At 52.0% G+C, this 12,818-nt stretch overlaps 1 protein-coding gene across 2 annotated transcripts; it reads left to right on the top strand.

The window, feature by feature from the left end:
• The first annotated feature begins 4 nt into the window (after positions 1–4).
• Positions 5–8,537, top strand: LOC125155316 (tubulin alpha-8 chain). 2 transcript variants are annotated; one of them, XM_047840509.1, is made up of 5 exons: positions 5–205; positions 1,842–2,064; positions 3,173–3,321; positions 4,806–5,486; positions 7,169–8,537. In XM_047840509.1, the coding sequence occupies exons 1-5, from the start codon at positions 5–7 to the stop codon at positions 7,460–7,462; spliced, it is 1,548 nt and encodes a 515-aa protein (XP_047696465.1). In that variant the 3' UTR covers positions 7,463–8,537. The 2 variants fall into 2 exon arrangements, with proteins under 2 accessions (XP_047696465.1, XP_047696466.1); XM_047840510.1 differs by lacking the exon at positions 5–205 and adding an exon at positions 659–1,064 and having other exon boundaries at positions 7,169–7,565.
• Positions 8,538–12,818: the final 4,281 nt, after the last annotated feature.

Genomic DNA, 12,818 nt, shown 5'->3' with positions numbered 1-12,818 from the left:
CCCAATGAAAGACGAGCAGGGATCGGGGCCCTGTCCTGCCGCGGCCCAATGGGAGCGCCGCTGGGAGGCATGGCCGGCGGCTCGGCGGGGATATATAAGCCCCCCACTAGCCGCCCCGCACCGGGATTCGTGGTGTTGCTGGAGACTCGTAACGCGTCCGCAGTCAACGACCCTCCGCAAACGTCACCTGTCGGGAACAACCATGGTGAGAGGGAGCTGGGGGCACTCGCGGAGTGCACGGTGAGGGGATACTGCACGGGAGAGCGTGCTGGGGGTGCCCAGGGGTCCCCGGTAGGGGCCGGCTGTGCGGCAAAGAGGGGAGGCCGGGGCGCCAAGCAGCCCAGGGTGTGAGGGGCTGCGCGGGGCTTCTCGGAGAGTTTGGCGGGGGTTCACGGTGACCACGGTGTGGGGGCTCTGCGGAAAGCCCGGGACGCCCGCGGCTTCCAAGCGCTGCTTTTCTGCGCCCCCTTCCCCGGGAGAGGCGGATGCGAGCTGGAGAAGTGCGCGCTCCAGCAGCGGACCGGAGAGAGGTGGCGCCGGGGCACGGGGTCGGCGGGGCGCGGGCGGGGCTCGTCCCGCGCTGAGCTGAGCCTGGGGCCCCCAACCCCGGCGCCGCGGTGCAGCGCGCTGCGGAGTCAGGAACCTGGACCCGCCCGGGTTTCTCCCGCTGCGGCCCGGGACAAAGAGGCGCCCGCCCCCAGCTGCAGTCCCCGCCCACCTGTGAAGTCACACTCCCGCGCTGGAGGCCGGACCTGGGCGGACCTGCAAACTCCAGCAGGTTTCTCCAGTTCTGAACTGTTCCCTGAATGCCTTTGTCTTGCGCGGCCCAACTCCGGCCAGAAATCAGACCTTGGCCCAGACCTGTCCGGGGGTGTCCGTGAGCTTCTGGTGCCTAAGGAGGAAAATCCTTTGCTGAGCTTCTGGTGCCCAAGCCCCTGAAGTCCCTCAGTTACATTGAAGAGCTCGGGGTGTGAACACAGGCCCCAGGGCCTCACAGGAATCTTGATCCCCGCCTGTGTTCCGCGCCCGTGTAAAGGCCCTGAGGCCGTCTTGCAGGACAGCTGGTAAAATTGCCACACTATCTTAGAAGACCCCCTCCGCGTCTGGGAAGCATATGGCCCTTTCAGACAGATCCTCTAGACTCAGGGTTGGGGGTGAAGGACCAGAAGACAGGAGAGTCTGTCCTTTGCGGGAGTTATCTCAGGAGGGCTGAAAGGTGGGGTGAGCTGCCTCCTTCGTGACTGTTGAGCAGTACTTCTCTGGATTGACTCTGTACTGCAGTGGGCAAGGACAAGTGTCCAGAGTCGGGGTATAGCCCCCCAAAAGGGGAGTTTCTGGGTAAACTTTCAAATTGGCTGTAACTCCAGAGCCACTCGCTCAGTTAATCCACAACAGACCTGATACTCTTCAGCACCTTCACGGTGTGGAGGACCCAGAGTCCCCACCGGGGGAGACCCCTCCTCCTAGGGGTCCAGCCCTAGAGGCTCCTGGGGGGGCCCATCTTGGTGTGTGAGACTCTGGCCTTCCTGTGCCACCCCGGCCGGCACACAGGGCACTAGGCAGTGGGATTTGGCTGCTTGGCATCAGTTTTTTTCTAGTTCCTGCCCCTGAAGACCTAGGCTTAGCTGCCTTTGTTCTCAAGCCCTCAGAAAATGAAAAGAAAATGAGGTAGTTTGGCTCCCAGTGTGGGGAGGTCTGGAAAGGGAACCTAGTCTTTTGGGTTTCAGACCAGGCCTCGGGCTCCAGGGAGGAAAGATAAAAGGGTGCTTCCAGGGCCTTTTCAAGCCCCACCCCACACCCTCCCTCCTCCATTCACACCACTGCTCTGCTTCCCCCAACAGCGCGAGTGTATCTCCATCCATGTGGGCCAGGCCGGGGTGCAGATGGGCAATGCCTGCTGGGAGCTCTACTGCCTGGAGCACAACATCCAGCCCAATGGCACCATGCCCAGCGACAAGGCACTGGGCAGCGGTGATGACTCCTTCAACACCTTCTTCAGTGAGACAGGGGCTGGCAAGCACGTGCCCCGGGCTGTCTTTGTGGACCTGGAGCCTGCTGTCATAGGTGAGTGGGTGCTGTGGGGGGTTCCCCTCCTCTGGCCCACGTTTTTTTTTTTTTTTGCGAGCCCCAAAGTCTGTGGGGAGCTCTGCTTAGGGGGAAAAGCTCTTGAAATGCAGGCGACGCCCTGCCAAGAACAACACTGAAGTCTGTTGCTTTTGTCTAGACTCTGACTTCAGGAGGGGTCCTGGGGGCTTTCTGTGCTGAGAGGGGATATCAGTCAATCCTCTCTGCCCGGAGACTGCCAGATGTTTGAGTCAGGGGCCAGACCCGGAATGAAGACTGCAGAAAAGTGTGGATATGAAAGCAGAAACTTTAAACTTCCTTTCTCCTACCCACAGACTCTTGAGGATAATATTGCCTAAGGAACTGGGCCCTGAGAACATTCTTAATGGCCCCCTGCTAAACTTTAACTGAACCGGGCCCCTTAATAGCATGTGGACCTGTGGACCTATGTGAACTTGGCTGTTGCTGGCTCCCAGGGGGTTCTCTGCTGCTTCCTTTCTGCATCTGGATCTCCTCAGTTTCCTATTCCTGAAAGCTTTCCCCCTCCCCCCATCTTTCTAAAGACATCTTTGTAGATGGTAAACTGTGGACTGGGTTTTCTGCATTAGTCTATGTTCTTATCCCAAGCAAAAGTCAAATGAGGGGCGCCAGGGTGACTCAGTCGGTTAAGCGTCTCACTCTTGATTTCAGCTCAGGTCATGATCTCCTGTCCATTCCCTGCCTCTCCGCGGGGCTCTATGCTGACAGCACAGAGCCTGCTTGGGATTCTCTCTCCCTCTCTCTCTCTCTGCCCCTCTGCATGCTCTCTCTCAAGATAAATAAGTCTTAAAAAAAAAAAAAAAAAAAGGTGAGATTCTCTTAGACATCCTCTGATTCCTCAGCAAGTACAAGTGGCTCTGAGGGCAGGGACTATTAAAGGCGCCCTGACCTACCCCCTCACAGGCCCAGGTAAGGACTTTGCAAGTGGGTCTCTGGAAGGCTGTTTGCTGTCCATGCTCCGTCTTGCGGTTACACCCAGGGGAGCGTAGCAGCCTAGGTCCTAGCGCCTGTGTCCTTGTGGGGGATGAGACCAGCATCTCTTACCTTTGCCCTCTTTCTTCCCCTCAAGATGGGGTAAGAACTGGCATTTATAGGCAGCTCTTCCACCCTGAGCAGCTGATATCTGGCAAGGAGGATGCTGCCAACAACTATGCCCGAGGCCACTACACTGTGGGGAAGGAGATCATCGATCTTGTGCTGGAGCGAATCCGAAAACTGGTGAGCGGACCAGGTGCCCCTAGCACCTGCAGGAGATCAATGTGTCTTTACCCTCCCTTCCTGGCCTGGGAGGCCTGCCGTGTGCGGAAGAAACGGAAACCACAGGCCTGTGGCTCTGACAGGAACCCCACGTGTCCTTACGGCTCCTTCCGCTTGTCTGTCTCCTTGGCTTCCCCTAGGGGGAGCTGTGTCTCCTGGGTGTGGATCTAGGGCTGGCAGCCCGAATAACCTGTTCTACCCTGAGTCTGTGGACTCAGGCTTCCGGCCTGCTGGTGCCTCGCTATGCCAGGTCTAATTGTCCAATCCAAGCCTTCTTTGAGCTTTGATCCCTCTCTAGCCCCAGCAGGTAGGAGGAAGCTGCCTTGGCAGCCCGGCTTGTTCTTAGATTCCTAAACAGTACTTTTATGCCTGGGAGAGACTCCTGCTTACTGGTTAGTTTTTAACCGCTTCCCAGTTTACCTCATCCCTTGCCTGAGGCACTGAGAACCAGGAGTGAGGCCAACTAGGAGCCAGCACTTTGGCACCGGTCCTCTAGAGGGATTGTTCAGACATACTCTCTGCTGCTCCCTAGTCGAGACGGAGGACTTCCATTGACTTGAGGAATGGGATTCCATGCTTTCTAACGCAAAGTACCCCCTAGGCTTAGGATTTTCTTGAAGGGTTTTTCCGGGGTGTGGGGGGGTGTTTTTTGTTACCAGTTTGCATAAAGCCTGCTTTTAATGTATTTTTATTGAGAGGTAATTGGCATAGCATTAGTTTCAGGTGTACTACATAATGAATTGATACGTATATATTGCATATAAATGGAGAGTTTTTTATACTATGATGCCCATGTGTCCGGTATAGATTGATGCTCTTCTAGTCCAAGGCCCAGCTATATCAGAAGTTACCGTGTGTACTTGTTAAACCTACAGGTTCCGGGTTCCACTCGGAAGTGAGGGGCCTGGGAACCTATATGTTCAACAGGATACCACCACTGCCTGCCCCCAACTCCCACTCTCCTGCAGCCAGGTGGCAGAGCTACTGAGCTGAGAGGGCCCAGCTCTCCGACTACAAGTCCTATGTCCCACCTGACCCTCCCCTCTCCCCTCCCCTCACTTGCCACCACATGCACACAGCAGTGTCCTTCTGGGTCATCTGTCCCCTAGAACTCCAAACCCCTTGTAGGTATTCTCTTCTCACCTCTACAGAGGCAAAGCAAAAGAGCATGAGAGAACTTTCTGGAGTCGTGGAAATTTCTATATCTTGATTAGTTTGGTAATATAGGTATACACACTTGTCAAGCCATTCACTGTACATGCAATAAAATGTATACACTTCAGTACAAGTTATGCTTCAAAGTTTTTTTTTTTCCTTCTAAATATAGAAGTGAATACTGTTGTAGTTGCATCACAGTAGCCTTGCAGACGGAAGAGCGTTGTCAGAAGGGGGGGGGGGTGGGTGATAGGCCGTCTGTACCCTAACAGTGTTCTCTCCTACCCTAGACAGACCAGTGCACCGGGCTTCAGGGGTTCCTGATCTTCCATAGCTTTGGGGGTGGCACTGGCTCAGGCTTCACCTCCCTGTTGATGGAGCGGCTTTCTGTTGACTATGGCAAGAAGTCCAAGTTGGAATTTGCCATCTACCCCGCCCCCCAAGTGTCCACAGCGGTTGTAGAACCCTACAACTCTATTTTAACCACGCACACTACCCTGGAGCACTCAGACTGTGCCTTCATGGTGGACAACGAGGCCATCTATGACATCTGCCGCCGCAACCTGGACATCGAGCGCCCCACCTACACCAACCTCAACCGGCTCATCGGCCAGATTGTGTCCTCCATCACTGCTTCCCTGCGCTTCGATGGTGCCCTCAACGTGGACCTCACAGAGTTCCAGACCAACCTGGTGCCCTACCCCCGCATCCACTTTCCCCTGGTGACCTACTCCCCCATTGTCTCAGCCGAGAAGGCCTACCACGAGCAGCTGTCCGTGGCAGAGATCACCAACGCCTGCTTTGAACCCTCCAATCAGATGGTCAAGTGTGACCCTCGCCACGGCAAATACATGGCCTGCTGCATGCTCTACCGTGGAGAAGTGGTGCCCAAGGATGTGAACGCCGCTATTGCCACGATCAAGACCAAGCGCACCATCCAGTTTGTGGACTGGTGTCCCACGGGTTTCAAGGCAAGCCGGGAATGAAGCGGGGGAGGAGGGATTCGCGTGCTGCCTGCGTACCTGCTAGAGGGGAGATTCCTAGAGAGCCCCAGAGCATGGAAACAAAAGTGCTAGGGATGGGGAGAATTGGGCAAATCACGACTTTTTTATTTGACTTGAAAGCTTGCCCTTACAAAGGGAAAAGTAGGTTTTGTGTCTCTTAGCCTGGCAAATAGGCACTCCCTAGGTTTGCCAGTCAGGTCAGGGAACCCGTCGTTCACATGTGCCAGGGACATACCCCCAGAATCCGTCTCCTCGGAAGGGAGTGCTTTTGAAAGCGCAGAAAAGCCTACCATTCAGATAATGGGCAAGACGTGGGTCAGAAGTCTATGAATGCAATCTCTTGAGGAGTAATGAGGAAGAATCTGTTTATATGCCCCGTTCTTTCGTCAGTCTACATTCCCAGAGGGTACTGGGCATATGACCTAGTTTTAAGTTTTATGGGTTTTGTTCCAGTGTGTGCTTAGAAAGATTAAAGGTGGCAGCTGAGGCATTTAAGAAAAACACACAGCTTCCTTGCACTGTTGCAGACGTGACCACAACTGGAGGCGAGGCAGGGACTCCTGGTCATAAAGATAATAGCTGCTTGCTAGTTTTGAAGAGCTGTCCTATAGCTCAGAACTAGAAACCAGGGGTAGGAAGTCTGGGAGGTGGATTCTCCCAGCTCCATATTAGGAAAGCTTTAGCTACTCAGAGGAAGAGTAGAGTAGACCGCCTTCAGGAAATAGTAAGCTTGCTCTCATTAGAGGCATTAAGGGGGAAGCTGACCTTTTTTTTTTTTTTTTTCCCAAACACTGAATATGAAATGTATTTATACATTCTGAATAGAGCAATGTCTAAAGTAGATTTTCCCAAGGTTTTCTATTTTTTTTAACTATTTTCTAAACTATAGGAAAGTGGAGAGATTAGTTAACAACCATATACCCACTACCTAGATTCAACATCTGACTCTGCTAGGTTTCCTTTTATTTTTGCTTTGCTGATCCATATAAACTCATAGGTATTACACACAAGTTTGTTTTGTGTCTAACAAAATTAATAACACTTCTCTAAAGTAAGAATACCTAGTCAGTATTCAAACTTTCCCAATTTCCACAAATGTGCTCGATAGTCAGTGTTTCAAAGTCAGGGTATAATCAAGGATTAGGCATTATATTTGTCTCTTAAGTCTTTTTTTTTTTTTTTTTTTTTTTTAATGTTTATTTTTGAGAGAGAGAGAGAGAGACAGAGCACAAGCAGGGAAGGGGCAGAGAGAAAGGGAAACACAGAATCTGAAGCGTGCTCCAGGCTCTGAGCTGTCAGCACCGAGCCCGACGCAGGGCTCGAACTCACGAACTGTGAGATCACGACCTGAGCCGAAGTTGGATGCTTGACCAATTGAGCCACACAGGCACCCCCATCTCTTAAATCTTTTAATGTAAAACATCCACCCTTTTTCTTGATGGTGACTTTGAAGGGACTAGTCTTAGCATCTTGAAAGTCCCACATTCTGGATTTGTTTTCTGGTGGTAGTTAACTTGTCCCGTTATCCCTGTGCTTCTTGCAGCCTGGCAAATGTCACACGCCGGTTGACCGGCCCCTTTCCCAGTTATGGGAACCCCTTCCAGGGAACACAGAACCCAGGGCTTACACTACTTGCTGTCTCTTCTTAGGTTGGCATTAACTACCAGCCGCCCACCGTGGTGCCCGGGGGAGACCTGGCCAAGGTGCAGCGGGCAGTCTGCATGCTGAGCAACACCACGGCCATCGCCGAGGCCTGGGCCCGCCTCGACCACAAGTTTGACCTGATGTATGCCAAACGGGCATTTGTGCACTGGTACGTGGGCGAAGGCATGGAGGAAGGAGAGTTCTCTGAGGCCCGAGAAGACCTGGCTGCCCTGGAGAAGGATTATGAAGAAGTGGGAACAGAGTCTATGGACGGCGAGGACGAGAGTGAGGAGTTCTAGGGGTCCCGGCACCTGCAACGCCTGGGCTCTCTCCCCGGTTTTGTGTCTCTCGTTCCACTGTTTCCCTAACCCCCTACAAATACAATCAATGTCTCAAGTGATGTGGAGCTCTGTGATGTGGAGTTCTGCCCAGCTGTGGGCCTTCACTAACTTTCCCAACTGCCTTGTTGCCCTTTAAATTAAGGGCCAGGGTGGCCTCTGCCTCTAGGGATTGCAGCCAGGGGAATACCTAACGGAGGATCGATGGTGCTGTCCCGTGCAATCAGACCACCTGACTAATGTTCAGGGGCTCAGGACCCGTGCTGTGGTGCTTTGACTTCATGTGGTGGTTCCCTGTGTATCCCCTTATCCCCAGCCCACCGCAAGGAAAGGTAAGCCTTGTAGAGGTTCTGGTGAAAGCTGCTGAAAGTTTATCTGTCCCCCCTGCCATTCTGGGGCAGAACGTCTGTCTCCATCTCAATGCCAGGAAGGAATCCAGCGTTTTAACCCATCCTCCCTCCTCATGGCCAACAGAGGGCAGTAGAGGTTGAATCCACATGAATTCACAGGCCATTCTGCAGCAGCCATCTTACAATTTAGGGCTCTACCCCGATGCCATATAAGGGCACTGGGTCCAAGAACCAGCATTCCAAAAGACAGGGTCTTTAGCCTGGGGCTGTGAACATCTGAAATAATTTTTAAAGTGATTATGAGCCTTTTAAGGCAAAAACTGTATTTTTTATTTTCAATAGGGGTCCCTGCTGAGAAAGGGACTATTTATTGTTCTAGGATCTAGCCACATAAAGTCTTAGAGATCAGTGCATCAGTCAGGAGAAGGGCCTGGCAGGAGCTAAGCAGTAAACTGGATGGACCCTTCTAGCACAGCCCAGGTTCAAGGAGGTTTCTCTTTAATGTGCTTAAAAAATCTCAGCCAGGCAGAAATGTATTCTCTGAAGAGGAGGGATATCTCCATGGGGCCAGGTTCTGCCCCTGGCAAGACCGTTGAGGAGAACCCAGCCCAGTCCCCACCCCCCCACACACACACCCAGATGGGTAGGACCTGTGTTTTTGGCCTAAATCTAACTGCTTTGATTTTCAAACATTTAATTCTAGCATTTCACTCAGATGTGTCTCTGCTTTTTTTAGGCACCAGTGAGCCTTGGGGCTACCTGAATGGGTCACTTAGTGACCTTGCTTTGGGTTCAGGGGACAAGTTTATTAATGCTAACCTAGGAACTAATCCCCAACATCAATGAGCCTTGCTTGATTGATCCCTGGGAGAGGTTTAGTATCCTTCAACTCATTAGCACAGTGCTCAGATCCGGAAGACTTTGACCCCTACAGTGAAGCTGCATGTACTCAATAGGGGCTGTGGACCTATGCAAATTACCAGTCCCAGGCAATGGGTCTGTTTGTGAAGGTCCTCAAGGACTTAAGGGCTTGGGTTAGAGGTGAAGTTAAGGTATAGAAGGAAGGGGGGGAGGTTAGAAAAACCTGGCCAGTGCCCATTCGAGGACCTGGATCTGTCTGTGTTCAGCAAGTACATCCAGCCTGCTCTGCCGGTATCTTCATCCAGAAACCAAGAGCAGATATTTTTAACTCTTTCCCTGCTTTTTCCCTTACTGGACACATGAATTCACACATACTAGCACTTCTTCCTCTGTTGGTTCAAACCACCAAGTTGAGAGACCTCTCCTCCCCTACAAGTGCCCCAGGCGTTGGGAAGGAGAATGGCCAATGAGGGTTGGACACCTAACCCTGAGGCTCTCCTGTGATGAGAGACCAGATAAAGTGAGTCAGTTACAAGTGGGCGGAACAAACTATAGATAATTTATTTGGATAAACCCGCAGCTGCCATGACCTTCTCTCGTGGCCCCAAACTGGAATAAGTGTAAGTCACATTCTCTTTTCCCACTTCCTATATCCCTTTTCTGTGTAGATTTTCAAAATATGCAGGAAGAATCTTTGTTCAGTCTGTGTCTGGATTCAATGCCCCTCCCCCAACACCCCCCACCGACCCCCAAACAGTCATTTCCCTGGGTCCCCAGAGAGAGCCTTGCCTGGGTTCCTTTCAAATTAGGGAGTCCTTGGTGGGTTAAGGATGGAGAAGTAGAGAAATTCTTGCCTGGGGAGTTGTGGTCTGAAATTTAAAGGCACTTAAGAGTCCTTTTTTTTTTTTTTTTATGTTTATTTATTTTGAGAGCCTGAGAGGGCGTGCGAGCAGGGGAGAGAGAGAGAGAGAGAGAGAGAGAGAGAATCCCGAGCAGACTCCGTGCTGTCAGCATGGAGCCCAACATGGGGCTCAAACCCACAAACAGACTGACCAGGACCCGAGCCCAAATCAAGAGTTAGATGCTCAACCTACTGAGCCAGCCAAGTGCCCTAGGCACTTAGAGTCTTCACAAGTACTCTACTTAAAGCATGAGCCTAAAGTAAGCATTCCCCTTACTCAGCTGGGATTTTCTCGAAGGCATTTTTACTGGAGCTCACCGCAGATGGACTCCGGTCCTGGCCATCACAGGGTCTACACCGGCAGGTACCACCACCTTCCATTTGTGACTGACCCAGAACCCGAGAGCCCTGTGGAAAGTGGAGTCCTTGGAGAGCAGGGTGGTTATCCTGCTGGTGATCCAGAACAACGCTAAAAGGAATTAGCCTAAGTGACAGGGAAGTTTAGAGCACCTCCAAAGCAGCTAGCTCATATCAGAAGTTTAACAAAAAATACCTGCCCTCAAGAAAGTATAGAGGGGACAGGAGGGAGGCCTTGGCTGTTTCTCTCTCTCTCTCTCTCTGGTGCTGTTGCTCACTAATGCCTGGTTTCCATGCTGTTCCTGCATATTCCCTGAACTGTGCCTGAACCACTCGGCACCAGAGCCTTTTAGATTCAACTGCTCTGGGGTGTAACTTTGTTTCCTTTTTGATGTGTCTGCCAGTTTTAAGGTGGAAGGCAGGATCCTGGGGATTTTTGAGCAGGCTCTTTACTTTTGCCTCTTTCCTGCATCCTCACCTGCGGACCTTCCCAGGGCTTCTAGTTCCTTGGCCTTTTGGAGTTCGTGACGCGAGTCCTCTTGTAGGCATTCGGTGTTAATGCACTAGCCCTCCCGCTTACCCATCTGCTGCCTCTCGAAGTCTTGCCTCTTGCCCAAAGCCGTCCAATTGAGGTGAGAAATGTGCACGGTGTGCCCAGAGGAGCCAGGAAGCCCCAGCTCCACCAGGGGGAGGCTTCCGGAAGGACTGGCACTTGAGCCAGATACTGAAGGTGGGTTGGGGTATAGAGAGAGGGCGGGATGCTCAAGGCAGAGACGGGGAGAGCAAAAGCTATGGGTTAACACAGGTACATTAGATTCAAGGGACTGAGTAGTTTGTAGCTGAAACTTGAGACGGAAGAAGGGGAAGCTAGAAAAAAAGATGGCGGTAAATGACCTTGATTTTACCTTTCTTACTTGAATATGTATTGAGCACCCACTACACAGCATGGATTACTCTAGATGCTATAGGGAACCCATCGGGCAGCAAAGGAGTTTGAATTTTCTCCTGTATAAAATCTTCGGTGGCTGTCAAGGGCCAGCACCCAGGGATAAGCTGTCCTGAAAGCAGTGGTTCTCAACCTGGGGTGATGTTGCAAAACCTTTATGGCTGTCCCAGCTGGGGGTTTGGGGGCAGGGGGTTGTGGCGTGCCGTGGGTAGACAGCAGGGCTGCTGCTCAACATCCTACAAAGCACAGGACAGACCTCCCCTCAACAAAGAATTGTCCCGCCCGAAAGTGTCACTAGTGCTGAGAGGGGCGGGTTACCACGCACAGCGAGGTGGAGGGAGAGGCGTTTGTAGTAATCCAGGTGATGGATAATGCCTCAACCAGAGCAGTGAGATGGGGAAGAGAAGGGGGCAGAATCCCAGTACTTAGTGATCAGTTGATGAGGCACGTGGAGAGAGTTGTGGATGACTGGATTTCTGCCTTGGACCGCATGAGATGCTGTCCTTCACGTTATTCCATTTAGATTTGGAGATGAACGACACTGAATTAGTCTTCTAAGGCCGCCATATACAAAGTACCACAGACTGGGGGCGGGGCTTCCACAACAGAAATGCATTTTCTCAGGATTCTGGAGGCTGGAAGTCCGAGATCAAAGTTCTCAGCAGGATTGGTTTCTTCTGAAGCTCCTCTCCTTGCTTTATAGATGGCCGTCCTCTCCCTGCGTTTTCACATGGTCTTCCCTCTGTGCCTGTCTGTGTCCTAATTTTCTCTTACAAGGACACCAGTCATATAAGGACTCACCCCTACGCCTTTATCTTAATTACCTCTTTAAAGGTCCTATCTCCAGGGGTGCCTGGGTGGCTCGGTTAAGTGTCCGACTTCGGCTCAGGTTGTGGATCTTGCGATTTGAACCCCACATCGGGCTCTGTGCTGACAGCTTGGAGCCCTGGAACCAGCTTCGGATTCCGTGTCTCCCTTTCTCTCTGTCCCTCCACAACTTGCACTCTGTCTCTCTCAAAAATAAACATTTTTTTAAAAAATCCTATCTCCAAATACAGTACCACTGGGAGGTATTTCAGCACATGAATTTTGTGGGGGCACAATTCAGCCTCTAACAGATGTTGAGCTGAAGTTGCCTGGGGGCTGGCCAGATGCTCTGAAACCCAGGAAGTCAGGATTTGAGGGTCAGGGCGTGAGGTCACCAGTGGAGAGTACAGAAGGACAGAGAGTATAGAAAGACCCCTCAGAGTGCTGCAGCCCACGGGTGCAGAGACTCTCCAGCCCAGGGGAGAGGACAGTCGCAGAAGGCAAGGGTACAGGATGTGTTTTAGTCCTCAGCCATAGTGTCAGCAGCAACCGAGGCAGATGGCCACTTGTGCGGCTACGCCTGTAGGTGGGAGGTCAGAATGCCTGGCTTCCCTTTTTTTACTTAAAGTACAAGAATTCACCTTTGATTCATTCACATGAACGGCAGGAAAGGAGGTAGACACTATTCAAGGCTTTCGATCTTCTGGCGGAGTGGGAAGAGGCATCTAAATCCACCAGGCGTCCTTGAGGGCCCTGGGAATCTGCAAATGGCCAGTTCGTCCAGCCGCAGACATTGCCCCACCCCCTCTGAACCCTCAGGGCCCTAGACCCCTCAACACGGCCACTACCAAGGGGTCCTGGCACACAGGGCCCGGAACCTACTGCCACCTGAGTCTAAGCTTAGAAGGAAAGAAACAGGAAGAAGATATGTGCACAGATCACAGCATAATGTGGCAAAGATGAGTAGAAATGGGCATAGAGCCTGGAAACTAGGTAGAGAGTCTCAGTGGGGTGGCCAGGCAGACCAGGAAGGAACGAGGCAGAGGGCACAGCATGATGTCAGAACTACTACAGCTAGCTTTCTTTTTCTAATGC

This window comes from Prionailurus viverrinus, chromosome F1, assembly GCF_022837055.1.
Source record: "Prionailurus viverrinus isolate Anna chromosome F1, UM_Priviv_1.0, whole genome shotgun sequence".
Taxonomy (NCBI): domain Eukaryota; kingdom Metazoa; phylum Chordata; class Mammalia; order Carnivora; family Felidae; genus Prionailurus; species Prionailurus viverrinus.
Note: the sequence above shows the minus strand (reverse complement) of the source record. Positions and strands in the feature narration are given on the sequence as shown.

Coding starts and splice junctions, on each gene's coding strand:
- LOC125155316 (XM_047840509.1), top strand. CDS start 5: ATGAAAGACGAGCAGGGATCGGGGCCCTGTCCTGCCGCGGCCCAATGG. Junction 206..1,841: donor ACCTGTCGGGAACAACCATG/GTGAGAGGGAGC, acceptor TTCCCCCAACAG/CGCGAGTGTATCTCCATCCA. Junction 2,065..3,172: donor CCTGGAGCCTGCTGTCATAG/GTGAGTGGGTGC, acceptor CTTCCCCTCAAG/ATGGGGTAAGAACTGGCATT.